Source organism: Mustelus asterias, chromosome 16 (assembly GCF_964213995.1).
Source record: "Mustelus asterias chromosome 16, sMusAst1.hap1.1, whole genome shotgun sequence".
In the NCBI taxonomy this organism is placed as follows: domain Eukaryota; kingdom Metazoa; phylum Chordata; class Chondrichthyes; order Carcharhiniformes; family Triakidae; genus Mustelus; species Mustelus asterias.
This window is the reverse complement of record NC_135816.1, coordinates 30,212,546-30,237,091: the sequence shown is the minus strand read 5'-3', so window position 1 is coordinate 30,237,091 and position 24,546 is coordinate 30,212,546. Positions and strand designations below refer to the sequence as shown.

Genomic DNA, 24,546 nt, shown 5'->3' with positions numbered 1-24,546 from the left:
GCCTTCTGCGGCACACAGATTCACCACTCTCTGGCTGAAGAAATTCCTCCTCATCTCTGTTTTAAAGGATTGTCCCTTTAGCCTGAGGTTGTGCCCTCTAGTTCTAGTTTTTCCTCCCAGTGGAAACATCCTCTCCATGTCCACTCTATCCAGGCCTCGCAGTATCCCGTAAGTTTCAATAAGATCCCCCCTCATCCTTCTAAACTCCAAAAAGTACAGACCCAGCGTCCTCGACCGTTCCTCATGTGACAAAGCTCTTCATTCCAGGAGACCAAAAGGAGACCAAAACTGCACACAATATTCCTTAAATGTAAAATAATCTTTAATTCATGAAAAGATAGTTTGGTTCAAACCATGATCTGTAAGAAAAACTTCGATTTTCTTTGTTTTAGCTTTTTGTAGTCTTTTAGGTTGCGAGGATCCTGTGACTGGAAGGCAGTTACTGACCATCTCAAAATGAATGTCAAGCTCTCCTAATATGTACCCAAGAAGCAGAATCTGGGACTGAATGTATATAACTGTCTGTCATTGTAATTCTTTTCTAGGCTGTATCGACAGACCCTGTCCCAGTGAAATTGCAATATGACAAGTCACATGACCAAGTTTGGGTCCTTAGCTGGGGAGATGTGAGCAAAAGCAATCCTACTCTGCAGGTATGAAAGAGTTAATACGTCTTCCTTTCCTGAAGAATAGTAGCAGGTAGGCCACCGACTTTAAATTAATGATTAACTAATTTTGCAAGGAATTTTTAAATGTAATGACAGATTTTTGATTGACCAGGGAGTCCAGTGGTATGGGGGTCAGACGGGAGGGTGGAGTTAAGACCATAATCAGATCAGCCGTAATCTTATTGAGTGGTGGAGCAGGCTTGAGGGGCCCAGTCATCTACTTATGCTCCTGTATCTTATGTTCTTAATATTTAAATGTAGAAAAGACCCTAATTCTTCCTAATTAATTTGCACACATTTATTCCGGAGTCTTTTTCTTTCATTCATTAATGACATGTGAGTGGCAGTGATGATGCCAGCATTTGTTGTTTTATTTTATTTATTCATTTATTGTATTAAACTTTGTTCCAGGAGGCAGTCACACCCCTTGGGCTGGATAGAACTTTAAAGTTGACCAATGGTCAGGGGCAAAAGATTGTGGCCGTGATCTAATGGCCCAGTTGACCACGGGCACAAATTCCATAATGGCCACTAAATCTCGCGAGAGCCCAGAAATGGGATTTGTGCCAGCGAGGTCTCAGAATATGTTCTCCTCCTCCCCTGACCTCCTCCCCCCACACCCCCTCCACCAGCAATTTAATCAGGTTCCCGCCCAGGAAGGGCCTAAGCCTGATTTTCATGAAATGGCACCACATCAGCCGGCTTTCAAAAACAAAAACCAGTCGAGATGACCATGCCGGGGGCACAAGGTAACCATAGCCCCCGGGTAGTGATTTGATTTGATTTGATTTATTATTGTCACATGTATTGGTATACAGTGAAAAATATTGTTTCTTGCACACAGTACAAAGCATACTGTTCATAGAGAAGGAAAGGAGTGCAGAATGTAGTGTTACGGTCATAGCTAGGGTATAGAGAAACATCAACTTAATGCGAGGTAGGTCCATTGAAAAGTCTGATGGCAGCAGGGAAGAAGCTGTTCTTGAGTCAGTTGCTACGTGTCCTCAGACTTTTGTAACATTTTCTCGACAGAAGAAGGTGGAAGAGAGTATGTCCGGGGTGCGCGGGGTCCTTGATTAAGCTGGCTGCTTTTCCAAGGCAGCGGGAAGTGTAGACAGAGTCAATGGACGGGAGGCTGGTTTGAGCTTCATTGGGCTTGGAGTGGGCTTCATTCACAACCCTTTGTAGTTTTTTGTGGTCTTGGACAGAGCAGGAGCCATACCAAGCTGTGATACAACCAGAAAGAATGCTTTCTATGGTGCATCTGTAAAAGTTGGTGAGAGTTGTAGGGACACGCCAAATTTCCTTAGTCTCCTGAGAAAGTAGAGGCGTTGGTGGGCTTTCTTAACTTCCGCATCAGCATGGAGGGACCAGGACACCTGGTCCCTCCTGAATGTTGGTGATCTGGACACCGAAAAACGTGATGCTCTCGACCATTTCTACTTCATCCCCAGTGATGTAGACAGGGACATGTCCTCCACTACGCTTCCTGAAGTGAGAGACATGCCCAATACCCTTTGGTACTGCACCCTGGCACTGCCCCCTGGCAGTGGGGGGGTTTGCCCTTCCGCATGTGGTGGGGTGCCTTTATCCGAGGGGAGTCTCAGTATTCATGGGCGGTGGGGGAGGTGCGGGGGGGGGGGGGGGTGGTTCAGTGTCTTTGTGAGGGGGTGGGGTGCCTTTTATTGAAATTGGAGATCAACTCAAGATTCCCAGTGTTGCCAGCTTCCTCAGGCCCTATCTCTCCAGCTGACTATGTGAATCTAATTTCCCCTTTGAAATTGCAAAGAGTGTTATTCAATGCAGCGAGAACAGCCAGCTGTACAGCCTGTGAGCTTCACCTGGCTCTCTCGCATGATCCAACTCTCTGTACATTTTTGGGAAGATTGCATCTGTATGGGATCCGGTTCGTATTGATAGAGGAACTTTAACCTTAACTTTGCCCAATCGATATGAAGCACTTGCTATCTGTGTGGATGAGGAGGAGGAATGCTGGATGGATGAACCAACTGACAATGGCACTATGGTGCCAGATGCCATTTAAGTGGTGGGGAGGGAAAATGAAGTGGTAGAGATTGGGGACAATATAGTTAGGGGGATAGTAATGTTCTGTAAAACCATGACCAGGAGTTCAGGCTTGTGTGGCCTGACTGGTGCCAAGGTTAAGGACATGTTTTTGCAGTTAGAACAAAACTTGGAGTGGAAGGGGGCAGGTCCACTTGTTGTTCTCCACATAGGAACCAACAACATCGGTAGAATTAGGAATGATTTTCTGTTGAGTTTGAGAAGTTAGAGTCCAAGTTAAAAAACAGAACATCAAAGGTGATCCATTTGCCAATTGGCATATGGGGTTAAACAGATTAGAGAAATAAACACCAGGCTCAAAGAGTGGTGTCGTTAGAAGGGGCTTCCATTCGTGGGGTACTGGCACCAGAACTCAGGAAAGAGATAGCTGTTCAAATTGAAATGGGCTTCACATAAACCAGGCTGTGATCAGCGTCCTGGCAAATCTTCATTGTGCTTAGAGTTTTAAACAAACAGGGGTCAGGGAGTATTCTGGGTGAAGAGTAACTTGAAAATCCAAAGAGAAAAGTTGAGATCAAGTGTATGGTCGGCACCCCATTGTCGGCCGCACTTGGTCGAGGTCATTGGGTTACGCTGAGGCTTCATATGTTTCATATGAAGCAATTTTTAAAAGCGGCATCTCGGCCTTTTGGCTAAGATGCAAATGAGCTCAAGTCTTGGAGGAGGAACCTCCCCCTTCTCCAATCAGCTTGGCTCATGTAGATAGGCCCAGGACAGGGTGGTTTGGTCGCTCGCCCTGTCTTGTCAGCCTGGATCTGAAATGTCTCAACTTGTTGAGACTTTGAATTGGATTTGATTTGATTGAATTGGAAAAGTATTTAAAAAAACAGTGTAGCAAAGTGAGTAAAGAAAAGTAGAATGGGATAGGAAGGGACAGAGAGTTTAACAATAACTTTGCATGAGTGAGTGAAATCCATGCAGAGAATAGCACTAAAACACAAAATTAAAGCACTTTATCTTAATGTGTGCAGCATGTGCAGTAAGATAAGCTAGTAGCACAATAGAGATAAATGGTTTAGATTTAAGAGCCATTACAGAGACAGATTGCATCTTCACCAAGGATGGGAAATAAATATTCCAGTGTACACAATATTTTGAAAAGACAGACAGAATGGCAAAGGAGTGAACATAGAACATAGAACATTACAGCGCAGTACAGGCCCTTCGGCCCTCGATGTTGCGCCGACCAGTGGTACCAATCTAAAGCCCCTCTAATCGACACTATTCCAATATCATCCATATGTTTATCCAATAACCACTTGAACGCTCTCAACGTTGACGAGTCCACCACTGCTGCAGGCAGGGCATTCCACGCCCTTACTACTCTCTGTGTAAAGAACCTACCTCTAACATCTGTCCTATATCTCTCACCCCTCAATTTAAAGCTATATCCCCTCGTGCTAGCCAACACCATCCGAGGAAAAAGGCTCTCACTATCCACCCTCTCTAATCCTCTGATCATCTTGTATGCCTCTATTAAGTCACCTCTTAACCTTCTTCTCTCTAACGAAAACAACCTCAAGCCCCTCAGCCTTTCCTCATACGATTTTCCCACCATACCAGGCAACATCCTGGTAAATCTCCTCTGCACCCTTTCCAACACTTCCACATCTTTCCTATAATACGGCAACCAGAACTGTACGCAATACTCCAAATGCGGCCGCACCAGAGTTTTGTACAGTTGCAGCATGACCTCCTGGCTCCGAAACTCAATCCCTCTACCAATAAAAGCTAACACACGTACGCCTTCTTAACAACCCTATCAACCTGGGTGCCAACTTTCAGGGATCTATGCACATGGACACCCAGATCCCTCTGTTCATCCACACTACCAAGTATCTTATCATTAGCCCAGTACTCTGTATTCCTGTTACTCCTTCCAAAGTGAATCACCTCATACTTCTCCGCATTAAACTCCATTTGTCACCTCTCAGCCCAGCTCCTCAGCTTATCTATGTCCCTCTGTAACCTGCCACTTCCCTCCGCACTGTCTACAACTCCACCGACTTTAGTGTCATCCGCAAATTTACTAATCCATCCTTCCACGCCCTCATCCAAGTCATTAATAAAAATGACAAACAGCAGTGGCCCCAAAACAGATCCTTGCGGTACACCACTAGTAACTGAACTCCAGGATGAAAATTTCCCATCAACCACCACCCTTTGTTTTCTTACAGCTAGCCAATTCCTGATCCAAACCACTAAATCACCCTCAATCCCATGTGTCCGTATTTTCTGCAAAAGCTTACCATGGGGAACCTTATCAAACACTTTGCTGAAATCCATATACACCACATCAACCGCTTTACCCTCATCCACCTCTTTGGTCACCTTCTCAAAGAACTCAATAAGGTTTGTGAGGCACGATCTACCCTTCACAAAACCATGCTGACTATCCCTAATCAAATTATTCCTTTCAAGGTGATTATAAATCCTATCTCTTATAATCCTTTCCAATACTTTGCCCACAACAGAAGTAAGGCTCACCGGTCTATAATTACCAGGGTTGTCCCTACTCCCCTTCTTGAACAAGAGGACAACATTTGCTATCCTCCAGTCTTCTGGCACTGTTCCTGTAAACAATGACGACACAAAGATCAAAGCCAAAGGCTCTGCAATCTCCTCTCTAGCCTCCCAGAGAATCCTAGGATAAATCCCATCCGGCCCAGGGGACTTAACTATTTTTGCCCTTTCCAGAATTGCTAACACCTCCTCCTTATGAACATCAATCCCATCCAGTCAACAGCCTGCATCTCAGTACTCCCCTCGACAACACTGTCCCTCTCCAGTGTGAATACCGACGAAAAATATTCATTTAGTGCCTCTCCTATCTCTTCAGACTCCACGCACAACTTCCCACTCCTGTCCTTGACTGGCCCTAATCTTACCCGAGTCATTCTTTTACTCCTGACATACCTATAGAAAGCTTTAGGGTTTTCCTTGATCCTACCCGCCAAAGACTTCTCATGTCCCCTCCTGGCTCTTCTTAACTCTTTCTTTAGGTCCTTCCTGGCTAACTTGTAACTCTCAAGTGCCCTAACTGAGCCTTCACGTCTCATCTTAACATAAGTCTCCTTCTTCCTCTTCACAAGAGATTCAACCTCCTTAGTAAACCACGGTTCCCTCACACGACTGCTTCCTCCCTGCCTGACAGGTACATATTTATCAAGGACGCGTAGTAGCTGTTCCTTGAACAAGTTCCACATTACAATTGTGCCCATCCCCTGCAGTTTCCTTCCCCAACCTATGCCAGCTAAATCTCGCCTAATCGCATCATAATTTCCTTTCCCCCAGCTATAACTCTTGCCCTTTGGTATATACCAAAGGCTGTAGCACCATGCTGAGGAGCAACATGCCTACTCTGTAACCTGTTTAGATGCAACTTTGGTATAGGGCGGCACGGTAGCACAGTGGTTAGCACTGCTGCTTCACAGCTCCAGGGTCCCGGGTTCGATTCCCGGCTCGGGTCACTGTCTGTGTGGAGTTTACACATTCTCCTCGTGTCTGCGTGGGTTTCCTCCGGGTGCTCCGGTTTCCTCCCACAGTCCAAAGATGTGCGGGTTAGGTTGATTGGCCAGGTTAAAAAAAAAATTGCCCCTTAGGGTCCTGGGATGCGTAGGTTAGAGGGATTAGCGGGTAAATATGTGGGGGTAGGGCCTGGGTGGGATTGTGGTCGGTGCAGACTCGATGGGCCGAATGGCCTCCTTCTGCACTGTAGGGTTTCTATGATTTCTATACCTATCCTTTTCCATCACTAAAGTAAACGTAATCGAATTGTGGTCACTGTCACCAAAGTGCTCACCTACCTCCAAATCTAACACCTGGCCTGGTTCATTACCCAGTACCAAATCCAATGTGGCATCGCCTCTTGTTGGCCTATCTACATACTGCGTCAGGAAGCCTTCCTGCACACACTGGACAAAAACCGACCCCTCTAAAGTACTCGAACTATAGCTTTTCCAGTCAATATTTGTAAAGTTAAAGTCCCCCAGTACAACTACCCTGTTACTTTCGCTCCTATCCAGAATCATCTTTGCAATCTTTTCCTCTACATCTCTGGAACTTTTCGGAGGTCTATAAAAAACTCCCAACAGGGTGACCTCTCCTTTCCTGTTTCTAACCTCAGCCCAAACTACCTCAGTCGACGAGTCCTCATCAAATGTCCTTTCTGCCACCGTAATACTGTCCTTGACTAACAATGCCACACCTCCCCCTCTTTTACCACCTTCCCTGCACTTACTGAAACATCTAAAACCTGCAACCACCGTTCCTGTCCCTGCTCTACCCATGTCTCCAAGATGGCCACAACATCGAAATCCCAGGTACATGAAGGAGACATGGAAAACGCAGTTATGGGGGATGGTAGCCCTGATAGTAAATGATAACATGAGAGATGCTCCTTCAATAACATCTTCCAAACCTGCAACCTCTAACATCCAGAAGGACAAAGGCAGCAGATGGATTGGAACAGCACCATCTGCAAGTTCCCCTCCAAGCCACACACCATTCTGACTTGGAACTATATCACCTTTCTTTAGCTCTCGCTGGGTCAAAATCCTGGAACTCCCTCTTTAACAATGTAGTTTAAAGGATAAACAGATGGGCTATGCTAATCTATGATGTAGATAGAAAGAAAGAAACCCTACAGTACAGAAAGAGGCCATGATTATGTATCACTGTCATCAGTCAGTTGAGAGAAAGAGAGAGGCTGTAGCACCATGCTGAGGAGCAACATGCCTACTCTGTAACCTGTTTAGATGCAACACTAATAAACAAGAGTTGAGTCAAGTACCAGGGTATGACTACAGTCTGTCCAGAAACCAAGTACCACCTCTCGGGCAGAATTTTCCCGTCCCGCCTGCCACGGGAATCATAGTGGGTGGGACAAGGCAATGCAAAGGTCTGTTCACCTCGGGCAGGATTTTCCGGCCTTGCGGCGATCACAGCCTGAAAATCTCACCCCTGGAGTCTACAAATTAGAGGCACCAGCGCAGAACAAAAAAGACAATGGGTGTACCTGTACCATATGGACTGCACCATTCAGGAAGATGGGTGACCATCACCTTCTCAAGGGCAATTAGGGACGGACAATAAATACTGGCCTGGCCAGCAACACCCACAACCTGTGAAAGAATAAAAAAATAAGGACATTAGTTATGAAATATCTTGGCTCAGATGATCATGAAGTGGAATCAGTATAGGTGGCGATTAGGGATAGCAAGTGTAAGAAAAAATGGTGGGAGTAATTTTTAGGCTGCCTTATAATAGTCATACCACTAGACAGAGCATTAAGCAAGAGTATGTACCAGAGGCAAGGGAATAATTGAGGGAGACTCATGGGGCACGATCTTACCAGGCATTCGCACCACGCTACAAGCCAAATCTCCATTCACTGCAGTGGGATGGGAAAATCCTGTCTGCGTGAACAGCCGGAAAATTCCAGCCTTCATATAGACTGTCCAATCAAATTGGCAAGGGTGGTCTAGAAGGTGAATTTATAGAACGCTTTTGTGAGAGTTTCCTGGAGCAATGTGCTGTGAAACCAACGAGGGATAACGCTATTTTAAATCTAATATTGTGTAATGAGGCAGGGTTAACAAGCAACTTCAAAGTAAAAGTTCAACTGCGAAATCGTGATCACAATTGAATTCTATGCTAGGTTTGAAAGTGACATACTCCAATCACAAACAAGAACCTGAAACTTAAACAAAACCAATTGAATAGGTATGAGGGGGAGAAGTAAATACGGGTTATTTGGGTAAATAGACCAACGGGTATGGTGGTAAATAAACAGTGGGAAACATTTAAGCAAACAATTCAAAAGGTTGAACAAAAGTACATTCCGTAGTAAAACAAAAAAACAGCCGCCCCTGACTGCCTACCCAATGATTGTTGAACTGCCCGGTATTCAGAGAGCCAGTGTCAGTGAGCTGTCTCTGAGTGCCTGATTTGGATTGACAGCTGGTCAACCAAACATTGATGGAGCCTGGCCAGTAAAATGGACCAGGCCTCCCAGTTCAGCTCCCAGGCAGGTGGCACAAATGTTTCCCCAGCTTTCCACAAGTGGAATTAAAAGTCCCTCTATTGTTTCATAGAATCATAGAAACCCTTCAGTGCAGAAGGAGGCCATTCAGCCCATCGAGTCTGCACCAACAACAATCCCACCCAGGCCCTGTCCTACAATCCCACACATTTACCCCGCTAATTCCTCTAACCTACACATCCCAGGACGGCAATTTATCATGGCCAATCAGCCTAACCCACACATCTTTGGAGCGTGGGAGGAAACCGGAGCACCCGAAGGAAACCCACGCAGACACAGGGAGAACGTGCAAACTCTACACAGACAGTGACCCGAGAGGGAATCGAACCCAAGTTCCCGGAGCTGTGAGGCAGCAGTGCTAACCACTGTGCCACCGTGCCGCCATCTGTGGGTATTGTGAGTTGGACACTTAACCGCACAATTTGGGTTCAGTAAGAATTATAGAATCCCTACAGCGCAGAAGTAGGCCATTCGGCCCATTGAGTCTGCACTGACAACAATCCCGCCTAGGCCCTATCCTCTATACCCTGCTAATCCATCTAACCTACACATCCTGGGACACTAAGGGGCAATTTAAGATGGCCAATGCACCTCACCGGCACATCTTTGGATTCATGGTTGACCTGCGGATCTCCTTTCAAACCAAATTGAATAACTTTGGGCCAGAATTAAAATCAATGTATTCTGAGATGATAATTAGCTTGGTCAGGTAAACGCAGATCCTAAAAAGAACTCATGTTCAATTGGAGGTTCAATTGGAGTTAGGAAACACATAACTCATGACCATCTCAACATATTCATTTTCCAACTTAATCAGTGAAGTTAATTGAAGATAAACAGCTAGAAATTCTGTACTGTTACTAAAGAATTAACTGTTGCCTAAAAATTGTGCATACAGAAATGTCTTAAGAATGCATAGAGAATTTGTACACGAACTTTGCCACTGGGAATTTCTATTCTCTGTTGAATAGATACATCAGAAATGGTAACTTTCTGAATGTGTGCTGCCGGAGGGAGCCTTGACCATCAGTAGCACGTGTGGGGAATTAAGTTGTCTGAGGCATGTCATTTTCTGCTCCAAATTGTTTGCCATGCGATAATGGCAGGTGAAACACAGTTGAAAAATGGACTCCAGTAGAAACCAGCTGTACCCTTTCTGGATCATTAACCTGTGTGCCAGGGCCTGACAATGCAGTTGTTCAGTGGCGTGGGCCAACATTAGAAAGTACAGGACTTAATTTCCTTTATCATCAACAGGAATCAAACCAACTATCTCTCAAAGAGCCAGCATAGGCACTGTGGGCCAAATGACCTCCTTCTGTGCTGTGGGTTGCTAAGATTCTGTGAAGTTAATGAAGTATTTAATTCACTGATATTTCTTTCTGTGGTGGTGATATTTCATGCATATTTTCCAGCTAGACTGATAAATTTGGCTTCAATGTATTTCTACAGCTGCATTTTCAACTAATGCACTCAGCTATGTTGACCTATTGGCCAAATACCCTGCTCACTATGGAGACTTACAATTGAATGTCTGTTTGGGTTAGATAGTTGAATGATGTCAATACCTATTTACATTATAACCCGGAGGAAAATGGAAAATATCTGTAACTAAGTCAAGAACAAAAAAATGACCTACAAGAAATCAAGGTCACATTAGAGTGATTAGAGTTTTCAGGTAATAACATTGGAATTCCAGACTTTAATTTGGAGACACATAGCTATGTGACTATGTTGATTATTCTGGCTCTTACCTTTACAGATCATCACCCAGGCAAGTGGAAATGGAGGCCATCACACCATCCACACACAACCAGTTGGCAAGCAGTTTGATCGGGTGGATGACTTTTTTATTCCTCCAACTAACCTAATCATCAATCACATTAGGTAAAATTCTACAGACTTGTTTTACAGAGAGATACTCGTGACAATGCAACAGCAGGGTATGTTTCTCATACAGAGTGTCTTGTGTGAGAAATATACTATATGCTGTACGGTTGTGTAATTTCCTCCAAATACTCGAGGAAGAATGGGGAATGTTCTGTTGGAATAAACATGAGGCAGTGTTTGCATCATTTGTAGCACTTGAAGGCTATTCTTCCAAACAAACAGAATAATTGTGCGACCACACTAGTTCCGAATAGCAATGAGACGTTTGTGGATGATATTTGAGGAATGTAAAATGAGTCCAGAAAGTGTGAAATGATTAATTAACACCTGTACAAGCTTCACTCAGCTTTAAGTTCCAGTCCATGATAGATTCAGTAAGAGCTCCCCCTTCCCCCACTGCCGCACATCTATATCCATTTATCACAGTTCTACTAGTAATACGGTCTTGTGGTTGGCGTATACATCCCCATTTAACATTTTAAAGCAACCCTACTACAGCGGGAGAAATGGGTAAAATAGTTTCATGTAGTAAAAAGTCTCACAACACCAGGTTAAAGTCCAACAGGTTTATTTGGAATCACAAGCTTTCAGAGCGCTGCTGCTTCACCTGAAGAAGGAGCAGCGTTCCGAAGCTCGTGATACCAGATAAACCTGTTGGACTTTAACCTGGTGTTGTGAGACTTCTTACTGTGCTTGCCCCAGTCCAACGCCGGCATCTCCACTTCACAGTTCCATACAATCATGGGTTTTAATACCACCAATATTTCATTAAAAAGAGCAATAGTTTTTTAAAATGGAGGGAGCAATGAAAAGATATACCCAGCGTGTTGCATAATACAGATTATAACATGGCTAATTTATTTATTCATTTCACTCCAAAGCCAAAATACAATGGGTGGGACTTTCCTGTCATTCCTGCAGGTGGGACCTTCTGGTCCTGCTGACAGTCATCGCCCCCCCCCACCCCACCCCACCAACAACTGTGGGTTCCCCGGCGACAGAGGGTGTGAACAAAGGGAAACAATGTCGACAGCGGTGGGACTGGAAGATCCCACCACCGGCCAATAGTGGGCACCCGTCCCATGTAAGAATCAATCATGTTTCATTGGGATATATAGAATCCTAGAATCTCTACAGTGCAGCAGGAGGCCATTCGGCCCATCGAGTCTGCACTGACTCAGCACCTTATCCAGGCCCATACCCCCGCCTATCCGATTCCCATAACCCCCAATCCATCTTACTTACACACCTTGGGATACTAAGGGACAATTTAGCATGGCCAATCCACATAACCTGCATATCTTTGGACTGTGGGAGGAAAGCAGAGCACCTGGGGGAAACCCAAGCAGACACAGGGAGAATGTGCAAACTCCACACAGATAGTCACCCAAGGCTGGAATTGAACCCTGGTCCTTGAAGCTGTGAGGCAGCAGGGCTAACCACTGTGCTACCATGCTGCCCCACATGAGAATTAGTCTGTAGATTGATTTTCCACATTTTTGCATTGACCATAAGCCAAACATTGTTATGCTAATGCGGCTGATAAAATTAAATTATAGTTTATGGAAGATTATTTGTCCAATATTTGGCACTGCTGAGTTCCAGGGAAAGAGTGAATGTTAGATTAGATTTTAGAATGAGCCAAATGTCATACAGCAGGTGTAGGAACCAAGCAGCAAGTCCAGATAAACTTCAAGCTCTAACTACATCATGCCAAGATGGAACATTGGTCAGGTTCGCTCCACTGTGTATGCTTCCTATGGTGATTGCCCAGCAACGGCCAAGGCATCTTATGCCTATGAACACATGTAACATTGGCCTTGCTGAAGCACTTTGGTTTTTTTTTAACTAGATAATTGTATCTAATACCTATGTAATCCAGTGTTAAATCTGTATATGACCAATAATAAAAAGACAGATAAGTAACTGTTAATATAAAAATAGCTGACAAATGGGTGGCAGAGTAGTTAACACTGCTGCCCCACAGAGGCCTGGATTCAATTCCCAGCTTGGGTCACTGTCTGTGCGGAGTTTGCACATTCTCCCCGTGTCTGCCTGGGGGTTTCCTCTGGGTGCTCCGGTTTCCTCCAAAGACGTGCAGGTTAGGTGCAATGGCCGTGCTAATATTCCCCTTAGTGGCAGGGGGATTAGCAGGGTTACAGGGGTAGGGCCCGGGTGGGATTGTTGTCGATGTAAGCTTAATGGGCTGAATGGCCTCCTTTTGCACTGTAGGGATTCTATGATTCTATTCTATGATTCTATGGAAATGATCAATGATAAATTATTAGCATTGTATAGGCATCCTCTCACTGACTATCTCAGGACTCCATCCAATTGTATGAAATGCACAGTCCTAAGCATCCTCTCTGCATGCGGGAAATTATGTCACTCATCCCAAGTGCTGTCCTTATATCGCCACCAAAACAAATTGTTGTTGAAAAATGGTAACCCAGCTACATATTCACAGCAGCATAATCAATCCAAACTGCATAATCTGCAGCTGATTGTTAAAAGAGTCTATATGTGGAGATGATGCATATTTATTCTCTATGTCAGAGCAACACAGAACCAATTTATTAATCTGCATTCACCTGATATTAGAATAATATTTGTAAGGTTACCTGTTCAACTCATCACTAATTCTGGGTGTCCACAGGATGTTATTGTTGAAGCCAGTCACCAAGCTATTCTTGCTGGTTCTGAATCCCAAGTGAAACTCCATTACATGCTCGTCCACTTATTTCCCTCTGATACAAAGCATCTCTTTCATTGCTCGGTAAATTTTATGTTCATATCTAGCTCAACAAACAAGCGGTCTCAGCTGATGTATTTATCATGAGCAGAAAACTTGGTTGTTTAGTTGACCTAAATACAATACTAACACAGCAACTCATTAGTCTATCCTTTATACCAACATCAGAGGAGGCTATTTTTGTTACATTTTCCCATGCAATTGACAGTAAAGCCAATGTGAAGGGCACACAGGCCAAACTGTTTAATTGGTAAATCTATCATTCCTATTGCTCAGCAGTATAAGATACCAAATCCACGATGTATAAAAGTTTAATCAAAACTACTAAAACGTTGAAAGATGGTGATATAATTGAAGATGGAAATTGTAGAATCAGGGTCTGGCACATACAGGGTTAATGTGGGACTGGTGATAGTACCCTCCACACAGTAAGGCATATGACCCAGACCCGAGGTCAGTGTGGTGTTGAGCAGAGACTGATAGAGACCTAAGTGTGGAGATAGCTCCCAGCCTTTATTCCCTTCACTGTATATACCCTTTACTGTAAACCCTTTATAAACCCCTGACTGTACATGTGTAATAGTTCTACCTGTTAACAAAGACTTACAGTTAACCTACTGAAGGCTACAAAGACTCCTTTAAAGGACATTGTTCTGTATCCAACCCCCTTCCAACACGACGGCAGATTGGGAACAAAAACCCTCAACCTGGCTAAAATGCTGAAACAAGCCCAGATGCTGGAAGATTTAATGAAAACGTCATCAAAAATTCTGAGCTGAGACAAGCTCCCAACAGAAGCTGAAGGCACAAGTCCAGCTTCAGAGAGTCCATCGAACCTGCAATGCTGAGCTAAATCTTTTAAAGTTCCAGGCTGAAGCAAGACCTGAGAACCCTTTAATGTATTCAGTGTCAGAGGCACCATTGAAAAAAAACACTGCGAAAACCCAATTCCCTAGTCAGAGCCCCAACACATGGCCTCTGAACTCATAAGAACAAAAAACAAAGAACAAAGAAAATTACAGCACAGGAACGAGCCCTTCAGCCCTCCAAGCCTGCACCAATCATGCTGCCCAACAAAATTAAAGCCCCCCTAACCTTCCGGGGACCATATCCCTCTATTCCCATCCTATTCATGTATTTGTCAAAATGCTCCTTAAAACTCACTATCATATCTGCTTCCACTACCCGCCTCCACCCGCTCCCCCCACCCACCCCCCGCCCCCCCCCCCCTCCCCCCCGCCACCCCGGCAGCGAGTTCCAGGCACCCACCAACCTCTGTATAAAAAAACTTGCCTTGTACATCTCCTTTAAACATTGCCCCTCGCATCTTAAACCTGTGCCCCGTAGTAATTGACTCTTCCACCCTGGGAAAAAGCTTCTGACTATCCACTCTGTCCATGCCCCCCTATAATCTTGTAGATTTCTATCAGGTCGCCCCTCAACCTCCGTCATTCCAGAGAACAAACCAAGTTTCTCCAACCTCTCCTCATAGCTAATGCCCTCCATGCCGGGCAACATCCTGGTAAATCTTTTCTGTTCCCTCTCCAAAGCCTCCACGTCCTTCTGGTAGTGTGGCGACCAGAATTGAACACTATTTTCCAAGTGCGGCCTAACTAAGGTTCTATAAATCTGCAACATGACTTGCCAATTTTTAAACTCAATTCCCCGGCCGATGAAGGCAAGCATGTCGTATGCCTTCTTGACTACCTTCTCCACCTGCGTTGCCACTTTCAGTGACCTGTGTATCTGTACACCCAGATCCCTCTGCCTATCAATACTCTTAAGGGTTCTGCCATTTGCTGTATATTTCCTACCTGTATTAGATCTTCCAAAATGCACATTTGTCCGGATTAAATTCCACCTGCCATCTCTCTGCCCAAGTCTCCAACCAATCTATATCCTGTTGTATCCTCTGATGGTCCTCATCATTATCTGCAAATCCACCAACCTTTGTGTCATCTGCTAATTTACTAATCAAACCAGTTACATTTTCCTCCAAATCATTTATATATATTACAAACAGCAAAGGTCCCAGCACTGACCCCTAAGGAACGCCACTTGTCACAGCCCTCCATTCAGAAATGCACCCTTCCACTACTACTCTCTGTTTTCTATGACCGAGCCTGTTCTGTATCCACCTTGCCAGCTCACCTCTCATCCCATGCGACTTCACCTTCTGCACCAGTCTGCCATGAGGGACCTTGTCAAAGGCCTTACTGAAGTCCCATGTAGACAACATCCACTGCCCTTCCCTCATCAATCATCTTTGTCACCTCCTCGAAAAACTCGATCAAGTTAGTGAGACACGACCTCTCCTTCACAAAACCATGTTGCCTCTCGCTAATACGTCCACTTATTTCCAAGTGGGAGTAAATCCTGCCTCGAAGAATCCTTTCCAATAATTTCCCTACCACTGGTGTAAGGCTCACCGGCCTGTAATTACCTGGATTATTCTTGCTATCCTTCTTAAACAAAGGAACAACATTGGCTATTCTCCAATCCTCTGGGACCTCCCTTGTAGCCAGTAAGGAAAATATATGATTATTTAAATCTCTTGGGTATGTTGCAAATGTCCAGCTCGGAAGACAGGGAGCATAAGTTTGAATCAGACCATTATTACTTGGCAAACCATTGAGAACAAAAGCCAGCAGACAGCCAATGCTAAAGATTTTCTTCAAGAAGCACACCATCACCATTTTGTGGAGCCCAGAAAAACCGGCAGAGTTAAAGGTTTTAAAAAGAACACAAACATTCCACAGCCATTCTTAAAAGGAAAATTACATAAAAAGCAGTTCCTGCGAAAAAGCAGAGAGGAAAAGGTGGTTACAGCACAGCCATTCTTAAAATGACAACAACATTTAAAGCTGCAACTGCGATATTAAATGACCATAGATCAAAAATCTAACTTACTAGATCAGTTTGAACTTATCCAAGGGCCAAACCCAAAGGGAAATGTATGCAGCATCCTTGAGAAGCAACTTTTCTGCCTTTCTATCTTGGTTTTGTGATCTTGCAAATCGTATTATCCTAATGCAAGGCATTAATGAATCTGCAACCAGCCTTGAGGAACTATTAACAGCCTTTGACAAATATTTTAATCTTCAAAATGAGGAGAATGTGGAGCTTAAAAAAAGGAATAGAAAATCCCTGGCAAAGCGATGAAAGACATAAAAAAAAAGGTCCTGAGCATACCACACAACGGTGGTATGGGAACTTTCTAGAAGTCCCAGATGAATAGGTTTTTGAAGGCCCTGACATGTTTCTAGAACTGTACCTGCAGCTGCTGGTTAACAGCAAAGAAAAATCCTACAACCGGTAGAGGAATTAAAGCAGGAATAAAATCAGAAAATGTTCATATCAAAGCAGAACTGGAAGATTTGAAATGCAAGATGCAAACTGAGTATACCTTTGAAAACATTCGATAAACTGAAGTCTTCAATGAACCGACTGTGCAAGATCTGAACAAATAAATTTCAGTGATATCACAAATGTACCAGGAAGAAATAATTACCCTCGATTTTACAATTGGCAAATCAAAGCTGGAGTTGGGAAAACTCAGTCAGCTGTACAAGCAAGGACAAAACAGACAGAAGAGATACTCAAAGAAGTTACGGCCTTGAAAGACTCTTTGAAGAATACATACGGGCCCCTTGAAAAATATGAAGAGTTAAAAAAAGGCATTAAATGCTCCTTCAGAAAAATCTGTGATGGAGCTATCAGCAGTGACAAAGCAAGACACTGAAGCACAGAGTGAGAAGACAAAAGCTGAGCAAGAAAATAAACAGTTGAAAAAACAGCTAATTATCCTTCAGGATAAAATTCAAAAACACTACATAATCCTTCAGCAGCATGGTGGAATAAAGAATACATTGAGCAGCAGAATGGCACAACATCAGAACAAGCTCAATGAGACTCTGATAAATTACAATGCAGAGCTGTCTCAAAAGATTCGAGCATGTCTGAGGTTAATTTAATGTTAATAAGGCAAGCAAGATCAATGTTGATATCAGATCTGTGTGATGGAATGCCAAGAGGCCCATAGCTAGTTCCTCTAATTCTCTCATGTTCTCTGAAGAGCCATCAAGGCCTCCTTACAAGTAGTTGCCTCCTTACAAGCAGTATCGCCCCAGCTTTCCCATTCTGTTCCCATCACTGACCTTTTCACCCAGCATGTCCACTGAGGGTTACCTTACCAATCTACTTCCCATTCTGCTCACCACTACTTCCCTTCTGAGCTTTGCTAATAGATCAACAATCACCACCCCTTTCATTTTTTTCCCTCCAGGATGTCCGATGATTCATTAATATAAATATTCGAGCTTTGAGAGAAATGGGTTCACTATTGGTGACACCTTGCCTTTTACTGAAGCCTCCACACCTGGCTATGGGTTTCACCACCTGCCCTACCTACATCACTGGAGTGACAGTGTAGCCCTTATCAACAAACTGTACTTTGTTCTCTCTCCTAAATCCTTTAATATTTTCCTCTCCTCCAAGCACAGTGACACAGTGGTCAACACTGCTGCCTCACAACACCAAGGACCCAGGTTCAATTCCGGCCTCAGGTCACTGTCTGTGTGGAGTTTGCATGTTCTCCCCGTGTCTGCAGGGGTTTCCTCCAGGTGCTCCAGTTTCCTCCCACTATCTGAAGATGTGCTGGTTGGGTTGATTGGCCATGCTAAATTGCCCTTAGTGTCAGGGGGATTAGCAGAGTAAATATATGGGGTCACGGGAATAGGGCCTGGATGGGATTGTGGTCGGTGCCCCCATGGCCCCCATCTGCACTGTAGGGATTCTATGATTCTATAAAGCACCTCATCTTGTGCCAACTCTGACTCTTTTCTTTACCATGTTTATTGTCGACGGTAGACCTGTGCACATTAAGGACACTAAGTAAGCTCAGTTTGTTGCTGTAATCAAAGCCAGTTTTGGTCCACCTCACACCTGTTATTTATGCCTGTTGGTAACTCAGTTCCAGTGAGCAACATCAAGAATGAGTCCTGGTAATTAGATGGGCTGGGCAAAGATGTTATCTAACTATCTATGATTGGCAATTTACTGCACTTGCAGATCATAAGCCTTTCATCCCCGTATTCCCCAAGGCACAATCTAAACCTCTCAGATTCAATGCCAACTGCTACAAATCCAGCATTTTGATATGATTTTTAACTTCTGACCTGAATCTGAAAATCTTGCTGATCAAAAATCAGTCAATATCTCCACTATCATCCAGATGCTTCCTCAGATTATTATTCAGGGAAAGCTGAAGAATTCATTCATTTGGTCAGGTGATATTCTGCACCCGGGTGAATCGTTCTAGCTGATATCAAACAAACAAGACAGGAGAATCGTACACTGAAAACCATGATAAGGTGTTTACACTTAAATCAATGGCACCAGTTGAAAGCAGCTTTCTGATAGCTTTGGGTGAGTCAGCTTGAGATATTTGTCACTGAAGATGATATTCTACATGGTGAATATAAAAGGGGCGATTTTCTATCCCCCAACTAAAGCCTCCCTACCTTTCACGGTGATGTAGGTGAGGCTGTTATAACCAAATCTTAACTTAATCAGTCCCCTGCTCCTCTGAACAATTTTTCTCCCTTTGAACAGCACCCTGTGTTGCACCCCTCACCCCTCTCACTGAAAATACTGGTTCACTGCCACACTCCGCACCCACTTAGTGAGAAAATAGCCAATTTTCTCACTAAGTTAAAGGCAAAATACTGCCGATGCTGGAGTTTGAAACAAAACCAGAAAATGCTGGAGGCATATCCACAGATCTCTGAAGGTTGCCACTCAAGTGGATAGAGCTGTGAAGAAGGCCTATAGTGTGTTAGCGTTTATTAACAGGGAGTTGGAGTTTAAGAGCCGTGGGGTTATGCTGCAACTGTACAGGACCTTGGTGAGACCACATTTGGAATATTGTGTGCAGTTCTGGTCACCTCACTATAAGAAGGATGTGGAAGTGCTAGAAGGAGTGCAGAGGAGATTTACCAGGATGCTGCCTGGTTTGGAGGGTAGGTCTTATGAGGAAAGGTTGAGGGAGCTAGGGCTGTTCTCTCTGGAGCGGAGGAGGTTGAGGGGAGACTTAATAGAGGTTTATAATATGATGAAGGGGATAGATAGAGTGAACGTTCAAAGACTATTTCCTCGGGTGGATGGAGCTATTACAAGGGGGCATAACTATAGGGTTCATGGTGGGAGATATAGGAAGGATGTCCGAGGTAGGTTCTTTACTCAGAGAGTGGTTGGGGTGTGGAATGGACTGCCTGCAGTGATAGTGGAGTCAGACACTTTAGGAACATTTAAGCGGTTATTGGATAGGCACATGGAGCACACCAGGATGATAGGGAGTGGGATAGCTTGATCTTGGTTTCAGATAAAGCTCGGCACAACATCGAGGGCCGAAGGGCCTGTTCTGTGCTGTACTGTTCTATATGAACTCAGCGGGTCTGAGAGCATCTGTGGAGAAAGAATAGAGCCAGCGTTTCGAGTCAGGATGACGCTTCGTCAGAGCTCTGACAGAGGTAAACTAATCCACTTCATCCTTCCTGACCTCTCTGCATCTTTGAGATGGTTGATCACATCATGGAATTTTACAACCCTTACGGTGCTGAAGGAGACCATTCGGCCCATCGAGTATACTCCAAATATCTTACCCTGGCCCTCTCCCCTGCCCTAACCCTGTAACCCCATACGTGGCCAGTCCACTTAACCTGTACATCTTTGGACAGTGGGAGGAAACCGGAGCACCTGAAGGAAACCCACACAGACACAGGAAGAACATGCAAGCTCCAAACAGATAGTCACCCAATACTAGAATTGAACCCAGGTCCCTGGCACTGTGAGGCAGAAGTGCTAACCACTGTGCCACCCCAAGTTCTTGCACCCCACCCCCATTTCTCATCTACTCACTGCCCTTTGGCGGAATGATCCAAAAATCCAATGTCAGTTTCTAAGTGTAAGCTGACAACACTTAGCTTTACCTCACCACCACTTCTCTCCACTCTCTAAATTGTTAGACAGTTTGTCCAACATAGAGGATTGGATCAGCAGAAATTTCCTCCAGTTCAACATCAGGAAGACTGAAGAAATTGCCTTTGATCCTAGTCACAAGTTCTGCTCCCTCACCACTGACTCCTTACTTGATTTTGCGTCTCTGTGCCCTGTTTGAGAGCAGATTTCCACTCCATCTGACGAAGGAGCAGCGCTCTGAAAGCTAATGGCATTTGCTACCAAATAAACCTGTTGGACTTTAACCTGGTGTTGTTAAAACTCTTACTGTCCTTCCCTCTCCCCAGCAACAGGCTGAGATTGAACCAGACTGTTTGTAACTTTGGTGTCACATTTGCTCCTGAGATAAACTTCCTATCGCATTCCACGCTGCCACTAAGGCCGCCTATTTTCATCTCATAACATCACTCAGTGGTGCCCATCTCAAGTTATCTTTAGCTGCAACCCTCATCCATGGCCTTTACTACTTCTAGACTTCGCTATTATAATGCATTTGAGGCAGGCCTCCTATGTTCTACTCTCTGTATTTGAGATCATTTAAAACTCTGCTGTCCTTTCCTAACCATTCACCCATCACTCCTGTGTTTGTGACCTGCATTGGCTCTTACTTAAGCAATGCCTTCATTTTAGAATTCTTATCCATGTTTTCATGGTTTGGCCACTTCCTATTTCTGTAATCTCCTCTAGGCCTGCAACCGTCCAAGATATCTGCGCTCCTCTAGTTCCAACTTATTGAGCATCCCTGATTTTAATCAATGGTGGCTTCAGTTGCTTAGGCCCCGAGCTTTAGAATATCCTCCCTACACCTCTCTATTTCTTGCACTTTACTCCTTTAAAACCTACTTCTTTGACCCAGCTTTTGGTTATCAATCCTAACATCTCTTTATTTGGCTCAGTGACACATTTTGTTTAACAATGTCACTGAGAAGCACCCAGGATGTTTTTTGACATTAAAGGAACTATATAAATACTAATTGTTGCCAGGTTTTGGGGTATGAACATACGACTTAGGAGCAGGAGCAGACCATTCAACCCCTCAAACTTGCTCTGCAAGATCATGACTGATCTGATAGTGTTGTCAACGCCACATTCCCATCTACCCATAATAACCTTTGACTCCTTTGTCAAAACTCCATCTACATCTGCCTTAAATATATTCAGTAACCCTGTCTGCTGCTGTCTGGGGAAGTCGGTACCAAAGGCTTACAAACTTCTGAGAGAAAAATATTCTCCTCACCTCCACCTTAAATGGGAGTCTCCTTATTTTAAACTGTGTCCCCTAGTTCTGGTCTCTCCCATCAGGGGAAAAATCCATTCACCATCCACCTTTCCAAGTCCCCTCAGATCACGTCTCATTCTTCTGAACTCCAGTGGCTACAGGCCTAACCTTTCCACATAAAATAAACCCCCATCTCAGATAGCAACCAAGTGAACCTCCTCTGAACTGCTTCTAATGCATTTAAATCCTTCCTTAAATAAAGAGACCAAAATTGTTCACAGTACTCCAGGTGTTTGAAAAGGTTTCTTTATTATTGTCACAAGTAGGTTTACATTAACACTGCAATGACGTTACTTTGAAAATCCCCTCGTGGCCACACTCCAGCGCCTGTTTGGGTACACTGAGGGAGTATTTAGCATGGCAATGCACCTAACCAGCACGTCTTTAAAACTGTGGGAGGAAATCGGAGCACCCAGAGGAAAGCCAAACAGACACGAGGAGAACATGCATGGTCTCACCAACATTCTGAACAACTAGAAAAACATCTTTACTTTTATATTCCATTCCCCTTGCAATAAACGACAGGGGACCTGGAATGTCTACATGAAAAGTTAATGAAAGCAGTTTCCTTAAATAATTTTCAAAGGAAATTGGACAGATAGTCGAGAAACCTACTGAGTTATGGCCAAAAAATAGCGGTGTGGACTAAGCATGATGCCACTTTCAAAGAACCAGTTGAGATTCAACATGGTCCGCTTTTGTGCTGTGTTTTTCTTATTCTATTATTGCTTTATTTAGAAAGCTCTCTCTTAGGCCTGACACTGCAGGCTGTTACCACACAAAGCAAGGAAGAATCTGTAAGGTAGCCAGCTACATAAAGTTTCATAAGCAGATACTTGTGTCTATCACAGAAATGGCCTCTTAACCAAATGTATCATCAATGTTCAACTCTATGATTTTTAATAGATGAGTCTTCTATCTAACTGCAGCCCAGTAGAATAGAAATAGATGGCAAATTGATAACAGGTGATACTTCTCTTTGTTAGATTGCAATTTAAAACAAATTATCTTTGTCTAACAGGGAGGTGTTTCTCTTGCTCATCTGCCTTAACTTGGGTGAAAAGCTGTGGAAACCCCAGAAGCCATGTTTTTATGAGAACTTCCATTACTTTTCTGCCATCATTACAGTGAATGAATATACAAAGCCAGTGCAAACCTACAGAAATTTGCCCCTATGTATATAGGGGTGGCACGGTGGCACAGTGGTTAACACTGCGGCCTCACAGCGCAAGGGACCCAAGTTCGATTCCTGGCTTGGATCACTGTCTGTGCGGAGTCTGCATGTTCTCCCCCTGGTCTATGTGGGTTTCCTCCGGGTGCTCCGGTTTCCTCCCACAGTCTGAAAGATGTGCATTGGCCGTGCTAAATTCTCCCTCAGTGTACCCGAACAGGCACCGGAGTGTGGCGAGTAGGGGATTTTCACAGTAACTTCATTGCAGTGTTGACGTAAGCCTACTTGTGACATTAATAAATAAACATTAAACTTTTATCTTTACTTAAATAATGAATACTCTATGCAATTTGTGTTTTAATTTTCTATTTTAGATTTGGATTTATTCTGCACAGATCAGAAGCAGCACTTCATAAGATTGATCTGGAGACAGTGGCCTACATTAAAACCATCAGCTTAAAAAACTACAGCTGCATTCCACAGGCAATGGCCTACACTCATCTCGGTGGCTATTACTTTATTCATTGTCTGGCGAATGACTCAACCACATCCCGGCCACAGATCATCGTCAACAGTGTCACTGATTCTGTAATCGGATACAATGATGAGGTGTCAGGTACTCCATACATCTCCCCCGATGGACACTACCTTGTCAGCACGGATGATTACAAGGGGTTAATTAGAGTCCAGTCTATAAGCTATAGGGGTGAGATCAAGACTGCCTTTGATATCACTACAAACCTACACATTGTTGATGTGACCTTTCAGCCGTCTTTCACAGAGGCCAACCAGTACTACATCTATGCCAGTTCTCACGTCCAGACAGATCTGCTGTTTCTGGAGCTCTCGACGGGCAACGTTAACATCATTAAGGGGCTAAAGGATCCCATTAAACAAAATGACTGGCTGTGGAATAGCAACAACAGGGCCATAGTAGGCAGTGGCCTGTTTGGACAGCACCTCATTACCCCATCCAAGGATTCCTTGTTCATCATAGGTGCAAGACAAAACAAATTGAACTGTGAGATAAGCAACATAATACGAGGTAACACAATCGTGTGGGTTGGGGAAGCATGAGAGGCCACAGAGCGGAGCTTATATTCATCCAATGACCTTTTACACTGCTTTTAAGACAACTGTACAGTTAACATCTGCATTTTTTTACACTGGAAAGCAATCTCAATGTACACAATAACTGCTGAACTTAACAGTGTTTTGAACATTATTAGCGTGAGCGTTAGGATGCAACTCTTAGTTGAATAATAAATTAACCCTTTGAGTGTTAACCCTTTGCGTTTTGTAAATCACTTAATGTGTATCCCATACCTGCAAAAAAAAGATGTATATTTTCTATAACTTTTCACTGTGGATTATCATAGACGTAGACTAAGAGACAAAAGGAGCTGCAAGATATTTCTTTTTCAATCCTTTTGTAGTCTAGAAACTGAAACTGTGGTTATTATAATTTTACTTTGATATCAATCTCGTCGTTTCATTTCTTTTAATTCAGTGAAATGATTATATCGAGTCCTCAAAGGGTCACAAAGCAAAAACAATAAAGGTACATGTTAATTGAAATTATTCAGCTAATTGTTGTTTAAATAGTTGGCTCTGCCCCACTAATTCTGTGACTCCTTTACT

The 24,546-nt window shown here is 43.8% G+C and overlaps 1 protein-coding gene across 1 annotated transcript in view; it reads left to right on the top strand.

Moving 5' to 3' along the window:
* Positions 1-23,982, top strand: part of LOC144505331 (follistatin-related protein 5-like) — a 361,136-nt gene extending 337,154 nt beyond the window's left edge. Inside the window, exons 12-14 of the mRNA XM_078231451.1 lie at positions 546-653; positions 10,559-10,683; positions 23,280-23,982. Of these exons, the coding sequence (XP_078087577.1) occupies positions 546-653; positions 10,559-10,683; positions 23,280-23,982 (936 nt within the window). The remainder of the gene's footprint in view (positions 1-545; positions 654-10,558; positions 10,684-23,279) is intronic.
* Positions 23,983-24,546: the final 564 nt, after the last annotated feature.